General features: G+C 57.3%; 1 protein-coding gene across 1 annotated transcript; it reads left to right on the top strand.

Annotated features, from left to right (window-relative positions):
- The first annotated feature begins 4,114 nt into the window (after positions 1–4,114).
- Positions 4,115–10,187, top strand: WFIKKN2 (WAP, follistatin/kazal, immunoglobulin, kunitz and netrin domain containing 2). Its single transcript, XM_036879844.2, has 2 exons — positions 4,115–4,681; positions 7,281–10,187. Exons 1-2 carry the CDS (start codon positions 4,481–4,483, stop codon positions 8,799–8,801), a joined length of 1,722 nt encoding a protein of 573 aa, XP_036735739.2. The 5' UTR covers positions 4,115–4,480; the 3' UTR covers positions 8,802–10,187.
- The last annotated feature ends 1,997 nt before the right edge of the window (positions 10,188–12,184 follow it).

The raw sequence follows: 12,184 nt of genomic DNA, 5'->3' as shown, positions 1-12,184 counted from the left end.
ATGTCCTGCTCTACACAGATGCGGGCAGGTCACGTGGCCCACAGCTGACGGTCTCCCTGTCCGCTTCCACCATCTGCTGAGGCCCCATAATTATTCCAAGGCCCGGTGCAGTCTCACTCCGAGGGGAGAGTTCACACAGCCCTGTAATGTAACCCAGGCCCATGGCCGCTTGGGCAGGGGCTCCCCAGCTGGGTAATGAGCCGCCAGCTTTATTGAATTCCCTGGCTTGAGTCTAACTAATCATGCCTGTAGCCGAGGCAGCTCCGGCCTTCTGAGAACCCATCTGAGCACCCTCACCCAGGACTTCCTTCTCCCAAGCACCCTTTCCTGCTCCTCAAATCCTTCCTCCTCCCTAAATATGTTTAAGTTATTAAGTTAAGGATCAGGGCAAGGAGGCCTCTGTGGGGGTTGCCCTCCCCCATCGATAGGGGAGAAAGTGTGGCTGCCTTCAGTCTGGGGGCCCAGGCAGGGTGGAGTAGAATGGGCTGCTGGTTTGACTTTGTGGGGCTGCCTGTGCGGAAGAAAGACCTGCACCTCCCACCCCCACCCTGTTTCTTAAACCTACTGACTTCCCCCTTACCTCCCCTTCCTGTTGGCCTGGGGCCCATGGAGGGAGGGCCTTGGCCAAGGAGGCTGTGCTTCGGGCCAGGCCTTTCCAGGGAGAAGTGCAGGAAACCACCTTCTCTGCTCTGCCTTGCAGACGCCTGCTCAGGCTTCAAGACCCACCCCAGGTCAAGTCTGTGACACAGCAACCCAGGCCTCTCTCCCCACCCTGCTCCCCAGCACTTATAAAAACCCCCAAGACAGCATGAACTGTTCTTAGCTTGCTTCTGCGTGCTTGTTTTCTGGCTGAAACTGTGCGCTCCCTGTGGACAAGCACTGCTGTCTATCTCCATGTATCCAGAACTTAGCACATAGTAGGTGCTTTAAAAAACCAAGGAAGGAGGAAGGAAATGCTTCAAGAGGTAAGAGGTTTGGTCTGTGTGTGAGCAGCATGGCATCCGAAATGCTGGCTGACGTCTCCGTGGGTCTCCGTGAGTCCTCACTGCACGTGTGGCTGACGTCCTGAGGGGAGAGGCCTGGCAGATTTGGGAAATGGTATCTTTTGGGTTGTTCTGTCAAGTCCTAGTGGCTCAGGAGTTGTTCTGCTAAGGCTGAACCTGAGGTCGCCGTCCGGGGGACTTCCTGCCGGCTGTGCCTAGCATAGGCCTTGGCCCCCCGGAGGGTGTGAAGGGTCTGTGGTCCCTCTACCCTCCCACAGAGGTGGGGGCTCGAGGGGGCTCTTCTGAAAGGAAGTCAGAACCCAGTCCTCTTTCTGACCAAGCTGTGCCTGATGTCCATGGGGAGGGTGGAAGGCAGGGGCCACCCCCTAGGTCAGGCCCCTGCTCAGGCCCACCCGCCCAGGCTGGGCTCCACAGAGGCCTGAGTCAGGGGGCAAGGTGGCCTGGTGGGTGGTGGGAGAGGGCAGCTGAGCCTTCTTATTCATTGTTAGGGGTTGGTGAGGGTGGGGGGGCCCATGCCACCCTCCAGAGGAGAGTTCGAGGGAGACAGGGTCGGATGGAGGCAGATTCGAGGGACTGTGGGAGGGAGGGCCCTGGAGGAGACTTCAAAGCACAACCAGAACAGCCTATAAACAAGCCGGGTTGGTGGGGCAGCCAGTGGGGGCCTTTCTGGAGGGGCTGGAAGCTTGCACAGATTGTGTAAAGAGCCCAGGACTGGGCTTCGGCAGGGAAGTGTGTGAGCCGCGGGGCCCCGGGTGGGCCTTGCCTAACCTCTCCAGGACTTGGTTTCCTCTCTCACACATCGGAGCTCACCGCAGCATCTCCCGGGCTCCGCGGGGCTGGCGTGAGGGTCAGCGGTGATGATGTAGGTGAAAACTGTGTGGGCTCTGAGCCCTGATCAGATGTTATTTATTATTCTGAGCTCTGTTTCGGTGGGAGACTTGGAAGGGCTGAGAGGGAGAGCTGGAGCTTTATAGGGCCTCCTCTTCCCTGATGCTGTTTTGAGAGTTCTCAGAGCAGAATGGCCAGAAGTGGGGCCCTGGGAGGGAGGTCTTGACAGGACGAAGCTGGGTAGAGGACTTTCTCCATCCCCCTGAGTGGTGGGGTGGGATGGAAATGCTTCCCCTTCCTCTCTGACCCCCCTTCCAGCACCTCTGCCTGGACCCCTCTTCCCGCAGTATCTCCACTCCCCTATTGGTCTCCAGTGACTCCCAGAAATCAGCCTCCTCTTCCTGGATACTTGTCCTCACATAATAGGGCTGTGACAGTTTCTCTAAGTCCTGCTTGGAAATGTGTCACCGTCCATTTCCCTTTGTGATATCAAAAGAGGCTGCACAAATGGCGTTCATCAAGCGCTGTGCTGAGGCCCCGCTATGAGCAGCTGGAACACGGGTTTATGAAATTACAGGGAATTCAAAGCAGCCATCACCTGCTGTCTGGCTTCATTACTGGGACCAGCCTTGGAGGGAAGTTTATTCCAATAATTTAGAGGATTAGGATCTGACACCCTTCGTTAGCTCTTTGACATAAGCAGAAAAGACAGTTCTTGCAGAATGACCCACACGACAGGAAGGAATTGGCTCAGGCAGAGGGAAAGCAACATAACACCCATGAGGAAGAGAAAAAGTCTGCAGGGTGGAAAAGAGGGTTGTGCTCCCCTTTACAGTCAAATTAGTGGACCCTAGCCCTGGGGAGAGTGGACCTGGGAGAGGAGGGGCCTGGGCTCAGCACTCATATTCCCCATCTGTGCATGAGAGCACTGCAGGGGGCCTTCCAGGTCCCTGCAGGCCCTGACACGTGTAGGGCCTCCCCATCTACTGCCCCTGAGACACAGCAGCTCCCTTACTGCTCCCCAAGTCCTTTGTTGTTTGGCCTTGAACAGGGATCCCCTTTTCCAGGAATCTTTCTCCCCCACCTCTCGCTCCCTGGGAGTGACCAATGCAAAAACACTAAGTGGCACTCAATTTTTAGTGGCATTTTCAGATACGAGCCATTTCCTGCCAAACAGAGAGGAATTGCCCCCAGCCTTTGGCAGCTTCTGGCTCTCTTCTTGGTCCCCTCTGCAAATATAGACCCTGATATTGCACAAACTTCTTGTCCAGTAAGTAAAAGCCAGAGTGGGGTGATTTCCACAGGCCACTGCCTGCAGCCTGTAAGCTGGTGCCCCTGCATTAATGACGGGGTCACATAGCTGTGCGACACAAGGCGAGTTGCTTAGCCTCTCTGTATCCTTTCATCAAATCTAAGCTGAAGCTACAGTTTGTTGTGAGGATTAAATAAGGTGATGCATACAGAGAGCCTGGCACTTAGTAAAAGCCCAGTTAACACTGATAGTGAGTGTTCCTGTCGCTGCCCACCGTGGGTGCCCTCTCCAGTCATGACCCTTCTTTGTAAAACAAGCCAATGGTTGGAAAGTGCTGGACACAAAAGAGCCCCAGGATGGCCACCGTGGGGGTCATTAGCGAGGCAGCTCGGAGTCCCGAGACACCGCTACCACGGAGGCTGTCTTGGAGCCGATGAGTGTGTTAGTGGAGCAGCGAGGAATGTGATCTGTCCCGGCAGCTGGGGGAGCCGGAGCATATCTGGTATGTGTCTCTGGAATGATTTGGGGAAAATTCACCAAAGTTGGAACTTGAGATGCAAAGTGCCTGGGACAGAGAGATAGGGAGCTGTCCGCGCACCCCCCCCCCACAAAGGGACCTGGTGCTCGGGTGGGAGTCAGCTTACACAGCACAGCACGGCTCAGGCCCGCCCTGGAATGGCCTTGAACTTGTTGTTTTTCCACGTCATTTGCTCTCAAATGTACTATCGGGCCAGGCGATGCTAACCCTGCGGCTGCAGGTCCCTCCGTGTAACAAGCGGTTATGTGTTCTTCAGAGGTGGCCAAGGAGGGGAGGGGGCCCGGCCAAGGAGGTGGGGGAAAGGGAAACAAACCCGCTCCTTTACAGTGAGCTTGCGTGTCCCGGAGCCAGCTCCCCCCAAAGCACATGCCATTTCTGGCCCTTGAAGGGGTTAAAGGCCTCCTGGAGTCAAAAACAAGCAGGTGTCCCACCGTGCCAGATACGCCTCGCCTAAACTGCTTCCAGTTTTTTTTTCCCCTTCTGCAACAAGTCTGTGATCGGCCACGGGACAGAGGAGCCAGCAGCCTGCCCGTGACAGGCATCAGGTTAGCTCGCTCCCACTCGGGTGGCGCGCCCAGGATATAAATCCAGGCTCGGCCCGGCTGCGGCCCCTCTCCCTGCACACTCAGGAGAGGGAGTTTCCTTGCGAAGACCTTTCCTTTATCTGGAGCCGCACAGCCCAGCAGGCTCCGCCGACTTGGTGCAGGCAGCCGCGGCAGCCGCAGCCTTAGCAGCAACAAGACAGCCTGCTGGGTGGGGAGGGCAGGTGCCCACAGCCCCCGGGAAGGGGGAGGCCCTGGTGGGCCCCAGTCCCCGGTGTCCTCGCGGGGGAGGGCTCTGGCCGCGGAGGACTGCATCATGTGGGCCCTGCCGTGCCACCGGTTCTGGTCCTGCTGGGGGCAGGTGGCAGCTCTGCTGCTGCTCCTCGGGGTGACCCCACGAGGCCAGGCGCTGCCGCCCATCCGTTATTCTCACGCGGGCATCTGCCCCAACGACATGAACCCTAACCTCTGGGTGGATGCCCAGAGCACCTGCAAGAGGGAGTGTGAGGCGGACCAGGTGAGTGGGAGCCCGGAAGCCTGAGATGGAGCGAGTGTGTTAGGCGGGGAGAGTGGGCGCGTGGGGTGGGGATGGCTCTTGAGGGCCCTGTAGGGCCCAGGACCTGAAAGAACTCAGGCTCTCAGCCACGTGGAGATAAACAGGGTGTGTGGTCTGTCTAAGTCCAAGGCCAGAAGAAGAGGTGAGTGTGATGCCCGAGTTCATCAGGGACTGGGAATCCTCGGATTCCTGGTCTCATGCTTGCTGAGGGCTGCTCTGAGCCAGCACTATGCCAGGCACATCGTGTGGCTGCACGACCTGTCAGCAGCCCCTGACAGGTGAGAGTGGGTGCTCAGGACAGTGCAGTGAGCAGCACAAGGTCCAGCAGCCAGGGTTGGGGGGTGAGCTTGGAAGCCACGTCTCTCTGGCAGCAAGCTGAGGCTTCACCCAGCTTCTAGGCCACCTCCCCAGGGTTTTGGACCCTGACCTGGAGATCAGACCAGACTGATGGGAAGGTGGGTGGGGAACAGCTCTGAAGAGACTCTCTGGGTGTCCCAGGAGGGAAGTGGGCCAAGTTTCAACCTGCCAGATTCCTTGTCCTCCCTTCCACTCTCATCAGAACACCCAGCAGCCAGCAGGGCAGGCCTGGTTCCAGGGCAGTTTCCTCCCAGCTCCTGAGTCAAGGGCCATGCCTGCCACTCCCTCCAGGGATGCAGAACTGGTGGGTACCTGGCACCTGCCTGGGCAGAGGCACTTCTGCTGGCCTGGGCATCCCCAGGGAACATGAAAGACCTGGTGCTCCCCCTGCCAAATGCATGTAACATATGGGAGAGCACACGATCGCCCTGCAGAGATTGGCCCTGGCCTCCCAGTGCCCAGGAGACAATTCTTGGGCCTCTCAGGCCAGATGCTGCCAGTGAGCAATGGTGGGGGAGAATGAAAGGAAGGTAAGACTAGGGACGGGTGGCAGAGTGTTGGCATCTGGCTGGGGTCGTGCCATTGGTTGTCTGCATTTGTTGGGGAGTCTGTTTCACTGGCACAGGCTGGCCTGACAAGTCAGGTGGGGCTTGGGAACAGTGAGCCCCTGGCTGAGTTTGTGTCTTGGGGTGAAGACACCTGTGTGGGACGGGGGATTCGGACAGCCTCAGGGCCCATTCTGGGCCCTTAGGCAAAAACCGTTCTAAGGATTTCCTGTAGGTTTCCTGTGCCCAGAAATTCCTTCCCCGTGGTCCCCAAGGACCCAGTCTTTCAGGGACCTCCAAATCCTAAAGGGGCTTCCTGGACCCAGTCTCTTAGGAAACTGAGTGATCCTTAGGTGTCCTTGCCAGCTCCCAGGTCCCCAGGTCTCTCCCAGTCACATCCCAGCTTTGAGGTCTTCCCGTCACTGTTCCAAAGCCTCCCCTGGTGTGACCTAGAAGCCTATGCCAAGCAAGGCTACAAAACAAAGTTTCCATTCTGAGCTGAGAAGGGGACAACAGTAAACGTGTCAAGCAAGCAGGTTCCACATAGCCCCAGGGGGGCTATTTCCCCCTCTTAGCTGATGTGGAATGTCCAAGAGGTGAAATAAAAAGTCAGGACCACAGAGGCCAGCCCTAGTGGGGAGTAATTCACAGAGCTACTACCAGGCTGGAGGATTAGGAGCCGTGCCCGCGTGGGCAAGATGTGTTATTGTCGAAAACACCATGTGAAATCCTTGTTTGTGTTGGCCCCAGAGCATGTTGCTAATTTCGAGGAATTAAGCTAATGCCTTACAGTGGCTCCACAGAGAATCAGAGGGAATTATAGCCTCCTAAGTCCTCACTGAAGGCTTTGCTGACCTTTGCTACACAAGGGGACATTTTTCCTTGTTGATTTCCCCACGAAATATCCCACCCTTTGGGACCAAGCACCTAGGTCTGGCACAGCCCACGGTTTCTGAGGCCTGGCATCCTGGGCCTATCCCACCTGCCCTTCCTCCTGGCTTTGGGCGAATGCGGGTGCCCATCAGAGCTGCTCTTCCCGGTGTGTGTGTGGACAGCCTGTGTCTGTCCCATGGGTGTCCGACTTGTCCTTCTCAGCGTTTGATGTGACCTCTTGGATTTGGCCAGGGTATCCACACCCCAGTGGAAAAAAGACACAAAGTCAAGCTCATTTGTTTCAACCTAGACCTCCTTTGTGGCACCTCTGTGAACCTCATTTCAGAATCCCATCTGCCTGAAGCTTGAAGTCTCTTTCTACCTTTTCCCAGCTCTGTGGATTTGGGCCTTGCCTCCCCGTCTCTGCCTTCTCATTGGTACAATGGTAGCTTGAGAACAACCCCTCAGAATACGTGTCCTGCCTCCTCCCACACTCCCAGCTGTGTGACCTTGGCAGGTTGTCATTACCTGTGAAGTAGAAATTATGGTGGTCCTACCTCATAGGCTTGTGATGAGCATTAAATAAGTTGACAGTTGTAAACATTCTTAGAAGAGGGCCTGGCAAACAGTAGGTGCTGCATAAAGGACATTAGTTATTCTTATTATCAAAATGTTTTGCTCATAGCAGGTGTTTCCCTTCTGTGGAAACACAGTGGGTGGGGTGGGGGGCCTGCCCTGTGTCCCCTCTCCCCTTCGCTCAGGCCTCTTGGTTTGGCTCTCTCCAGGAGTGTGAGACCTATGAGAAGTGCTGCCCCAATGTGTGTGGGACCAGGAGCTGTGTGGCCGCCCGCTACATGGACGTGAAAGGGAAGAAGGGCCCAGTGGGCTTGCCCAAGGAGGCCACGTGTGACCACTTCATGTGTCTGCAGCAGGGCTCCGAGTGCGACATTTGGGATGGCCAGCCTGTGTGTAAGTGCAAAGATCGTTGTGAGAAGGAGCCCAGCTTTACCTGTGCCTCGGACGGCCTCACCTACTATAACCGCTGCTACATGGACGCCGAGGCCTGCTCCCAGGGCATTACACTGGCTGTTGTCACCTGCCGCTATCACTTCACCTGGCCCAACACCAGTCCCCCACCACCTGAGACCACCGTGCGCCCCACCACGGCCTCCCCCGAGACCCCTGGGCTGGACATGGTGGCCCCAGCTCTGCTCAACCACCCTGTGCCCCAGTCGGTCACCGTGGGCGAGACAGTGAGCTTCCTCTGCGATGTGGTGGGCCGGCCCCGGCCCGAGATCACCTGGGAGAAGCAGCTGGAGGATCGGGAGAACGTGGTCATGAGACCCAACCACGTGCGTGGCAACGTGGTGGTCACCAACATTGCCCAGCTGGTCATCTATAACGCCGAGCCCCAGGATGCCGGCATCTACACCTGCACAGCCCGGAATGCGGCCGGGGTCCTGCGCGCTGACTTCCCGCTGTCAGTGGTCAGGGACGGTCAGGCAGCTGCCACGGCGGAGAGCAGCCCCAACGGCACAGCCTTCCCCTTGGATGAGTGCCTGCAACCCCCTGACAGTGAGGACTGTGGCGAGGAGCAGACCCGCTGGCACTTCGACGCCCAGGCCAACAACTGCCTCACCTTCACCTTCGGTCACTGCCACCGCAACCGGAACCACTTTGAGACCTACGAGGCCTGCATGCTGGCCTGCATGAGCGGGCCACTGGCCGTGTGCAGCCTGCCCGCCTTACAGGGGCCCTGCAAGGCCTATGCACCTCGCTGGGCCTATAACAGCCAGATGGGCCAGTGCCAGTCCTTTGTCTATGGGGGCTGCGAGGGCAACGGTAACAACTTCGAGAGCCGCGAGGCCTGCGAGGAGTCCTGCCCCTTCCCCCGGGGGAGCCAGCGCTGCCGGGCCTGCAAGCCGAGGCAGAAGCTTGTTACCAGCTTCTGTCGCAGCGACTTTGTTATTTTGGGCCGAGTCTCTGAGCTGACCGAGGAGCCTGACTCAGGTCGTGCCCTGGTGACTGTGGACGAGGTCCTGAAGGATGAGAAGATGGGCCTCAAGTTCCTGGGCCGGGAGCCGCTGGAAGTCACTCTGCTCCACGTGGACTGGACCTGCCCCTGCCCCAACGTGACGGTGGGTGAGGCACCACTCATCATCATGGGTGAGGTGGATGGTGGCATGGCTGTGCTGCGGCCTGACAGCTTCGTGGGCGCGTCTGGCACCCGGCGGGTGAGGAAGCTGCGTGAGGTCATGCACAAGAAGACCTGTGATGTCCTCAAGGAGTTCCTGGGCTTGCACTGAAGCCCCATGACCCCTCCCCAGCCCTCTTCCCCCTCCCCACCCCCAACACCCCTCAGTCAGCAAAGGTCAGATTAGACAGTCTGAGGCCAGCAGGGAAATGTCAATCAATGCATCTGCAAAAGTCCACCCACCATCTTAGATCAACTTCTCTTCTTTGGGCTCAGTAAGGGGTCTGTATCTTTTTCAGTTGAGGGGGAGAAAAGGAGAACTCAGTAGACACCTGAAAGTTATTCCTGGTGACCGTTCCATTCAGGCATTGTCACTCTGTCTGCTGCACCCTTACACCCACCTCCCCTGGCTCTCCCAGACCCACTACCCCCAGCCAGCCTCCCAGCCAGGGTGCGAGAGATGGTGCTGCATGGTGGTCCCAGGAATCAGGGAATGAATTGGTTTGCAAAGGGAGGTGGGGAGAGACAGGAGGGCCCGGACAAATTCACCATAGCCACGTGGATCACTGTGAGCAGGCCCCTTCATGTCAGGGGCTGTGGGAAGTGCGGAGCAGGAGACATGGTCCGGCCTGCACACATCTTGCCCCGAGGGTAGGCTGCTGGGCGGGAGCCTCTGGGCCTGCGCGTTCGTCAAGCTGGCCCTGGGGTCTCTGGGGCCACGGTGGCACCAGCAGAATGCATGTTTCTCATGTTCTCCTTGGCTTTGTTGATTTATTGATTCAGTTCTGTCCAGTCAAATGCAGTGGACATTTCTGAACACTTCCTAGGTGCCAGGTGCTAGGACCACAGAGGGGATGTTAGTCACTTCCTAACTGAGCACAAGTGACTGAACACAAATTCCCAGATCCCAGGGTCCCAGGGATGCCCTCCCAGCTGTCAGATGGTCTCACTTGACAGTGTGCTTTCAAGTGCCGCTGGCTTCCTGGGGGCAGAAAGCAGATAGAAGCCCCATGATCTGTTTTGGTAGGAAGAGAAATAAAGGAAAAAGAAAATAGGCGGGGAAGAGGGTTGGTGAAGGAGTGAGAAGTCAGCCAGAGAGAGGAGGCCGGCTGGGGAAGGAAAAGGAAGGTTGCTCAATGCTCCCATCTGGTGGTAGCCTTGGGAACCGCAGGGACCTAGAGAGAAACTCCAGGTGAGGCCTGGGAGGGCAGGTTTGGGGATGTCGCAGCTTACTTGTGACTTTTTATTTCTGGACTTCTTGTGAAGGACCAGCCACCCCCACCACTAGATAAAGGACTTGGGAAAGCCACTGTCAGCTCTACTCCTGCCCCCCATCCCCTCCTCAGCCCCTCCTTCTGTCCACGCCCCTCCAAAGCTAGAAGATCATTGTGGGAGTCCTTGTTTCTTCCTCAGATGTAGGGAGGAAGATACCAATTAAAAGCTCATTGTATCAACAGTCCTTCTTGTGTGACCCATTTGGGCTAATGTGTGTGAGGGAGACGGAAGGAGGTGGGTGTCTCCTGCATTGGTGAACTTGCAGGAAGGAAGCCTGGTCAGGGGGACCACATCTGGGTGTGATGGAGGGACACTGCTAACGTTCCACCAACTTTGCAGCCCTGAGGCTCCTCACCTGCAGGGCTAACTGCAGCAACGTGAATTAGGCACGGAGAGGCCAGGTGATGAAACTGAGCACACAAAGGCAGGAAGGTGGGGGGCTTAGGCCCAGGTGCTCTGACTTGTACGCTAGCCCCCAACCCCACCACAGCAGCATGGTGGTCCAAGGGTAGATGGTGCCAAGGTTAGAGCTTTTAAGGCGGAGGAGACATGAGTGGGGCAGGGAGGGCCTGCTGCCCAGCTGCAACTCCCTTGGCGGCCTGTGGGTGAGCCTGGTCCCCGAGCCCTAGGTGTGCGCACAGCATGTGACTCGGCCCCCAGGATGGGGACGGCTCCAGTGCTGATGGCTGCTCCCCTGCCCTGGATGTGTGGGGGGGGCCTGCAGCTGCAGCATTCCCCGCAGCTTGTCTGTCCCTCAGGCTGGGAGCCAGCTAAGCACGGGAGACTCCTGTCCCCTGTCTGCTTCCCTGGGGCTTCCTGGGCCACAGCTCTGAGGAGGAATCACGGCCAGCCTGGCCTAGCCAATCCCTCCTCAGAGAGAATTCTCTACAATAAGGAGAGGGCTGGAATCAGGAAGACAAGCTGCTCCCTGAGAGAGAAGAGAGGCCGGAGGCGTGCAAGCTTCTCAAGTCGCCACTGGGAAAATGCTGAGTGTAAAACTGAGCCAGCCAGACAGTGTGTGCACAGGCCCCAGGCCCCTTTCACTGGGCCAAGAACCAGGGAGGTGGGCCTTGACTGCTCTCCTGAACTCAGGGGCTTTGGGACATTCTGTTGCACCTGCTTCTAGGCCAAGGTGCCCCAATGAAGAGTACATTACCTTAGAGCCCAAAGGCGCAAGTGTCCACATGCCAGCACCTGTCACCTCCCCTCCCTACCCCTCGCCCCCTTGAACAGATAAGGAGCCTGAGCCTGTGGCTACCTGGTGGAGGCATGAGGTTCAGGGGAGCCCGACTTCAGGGCTCCTTTCCCCAGCTGCCTCTACTGCCCACCTGCAGCCTGAGACCTGGGTTCCCTGTCACATCCAGCCACAGCCTGGGGCGGAGTGAGAAAGCCTAGTCTGCGGAGTCAGGCTCACCCAGGCCTGAAACTGGGCTCTGAAACTTACCTGCTGTCTCTCTGAGCCTCCCTTTCCTCATCTGTGAAAAAGAGGGTAGGAAGGGCACTTCATGAGACTTGGGGAGATTGACTCTATTGATCTTGTTAAACTGGAACGCCTGGGAAAGAGCCTGGCACAGCCAGTTAAGCCTGGGTCCCCTCCTTGTCCTCAGCAGCCCCCTGGCCAAGAGCAGGCTCCCAGGACCTAAAGTCCTCCCTCATCCTCTGGGCCTTAGATTTTGCAGACTCAGGACCACACAGCACCAGGTATCTCATTCTGTGGCTCACGGAGTACATCCAAACTGACAAACTGATCTGCACATACAGGCCGATTTGGAGTTCAGGAAATATGGGCACTTAGGGAGTGCATTTATAATATAAGATTTAGACTCTATTATAAATTTGGACTTACTACCTAGCATTTATTTTTCTGCCTTTGAAACCAAGCCTGCATCTCTGATCTCTGTTCCCCAAGGCTTACACAATAACTGACATCTAGTAGGTGCTCAGTAAAGGCTGGACTGAGTTCCCAGGGTCTGGTTGCCAACCTGGAAAGGCCACTCCACCCAGTGGGGAGGTTTGTCCCTGTCCTGAGCCCAGGACAAGGGAGATTGTGGCCTCCTTCAGGTCCAAGGCCAGGCTCACCTGCTTTCCTGTCTACACTGGACACTCACTCCCCTCCTCCTCGCATCTGTTGGCTTCCCTCGCCGGCCTCCCCTCCATCTCTCTGCTTGCCTCTGGTCTGGAGCTGGCTGGCCCTGGACTGGCCCTGAGGCCTCTGGGGCA

Source organism: Manis pentadactyla, chromosome 4 (assembly GCF_030020395.1).
Source record: "Manis pentadactyla isolate mManPen7 chromosome 4, mManPen7.hap1, whole genome shotgun sequence".
NCBI lineage: Eukaryota > Metazoa > Chordata > Mammalia > Pholidota > Manidae > Manis > Manis pentadactyla.
This window is presented reverse-complemented; position numbering and strand designations above follow the sequence as displayed.

Bases quoted from the DNA above. Each gene is read 5' to 3' on its own strand.
- WFIKKN2 (XM_036879844.2), top strand. From the start codon at position 4,481: ATGTGGGCCCTGCCGTGCCACCGGTTCTGGTCCTGCTGGGGGCAGGTG. The intron at 4,682-7,280 runs GTGAGTGGGAGC...GGCTCTCTCCAG, and splicing joins GGGAGTGTGAGGCGGACCAG to GAGTGTGAGACCTATGAGAA.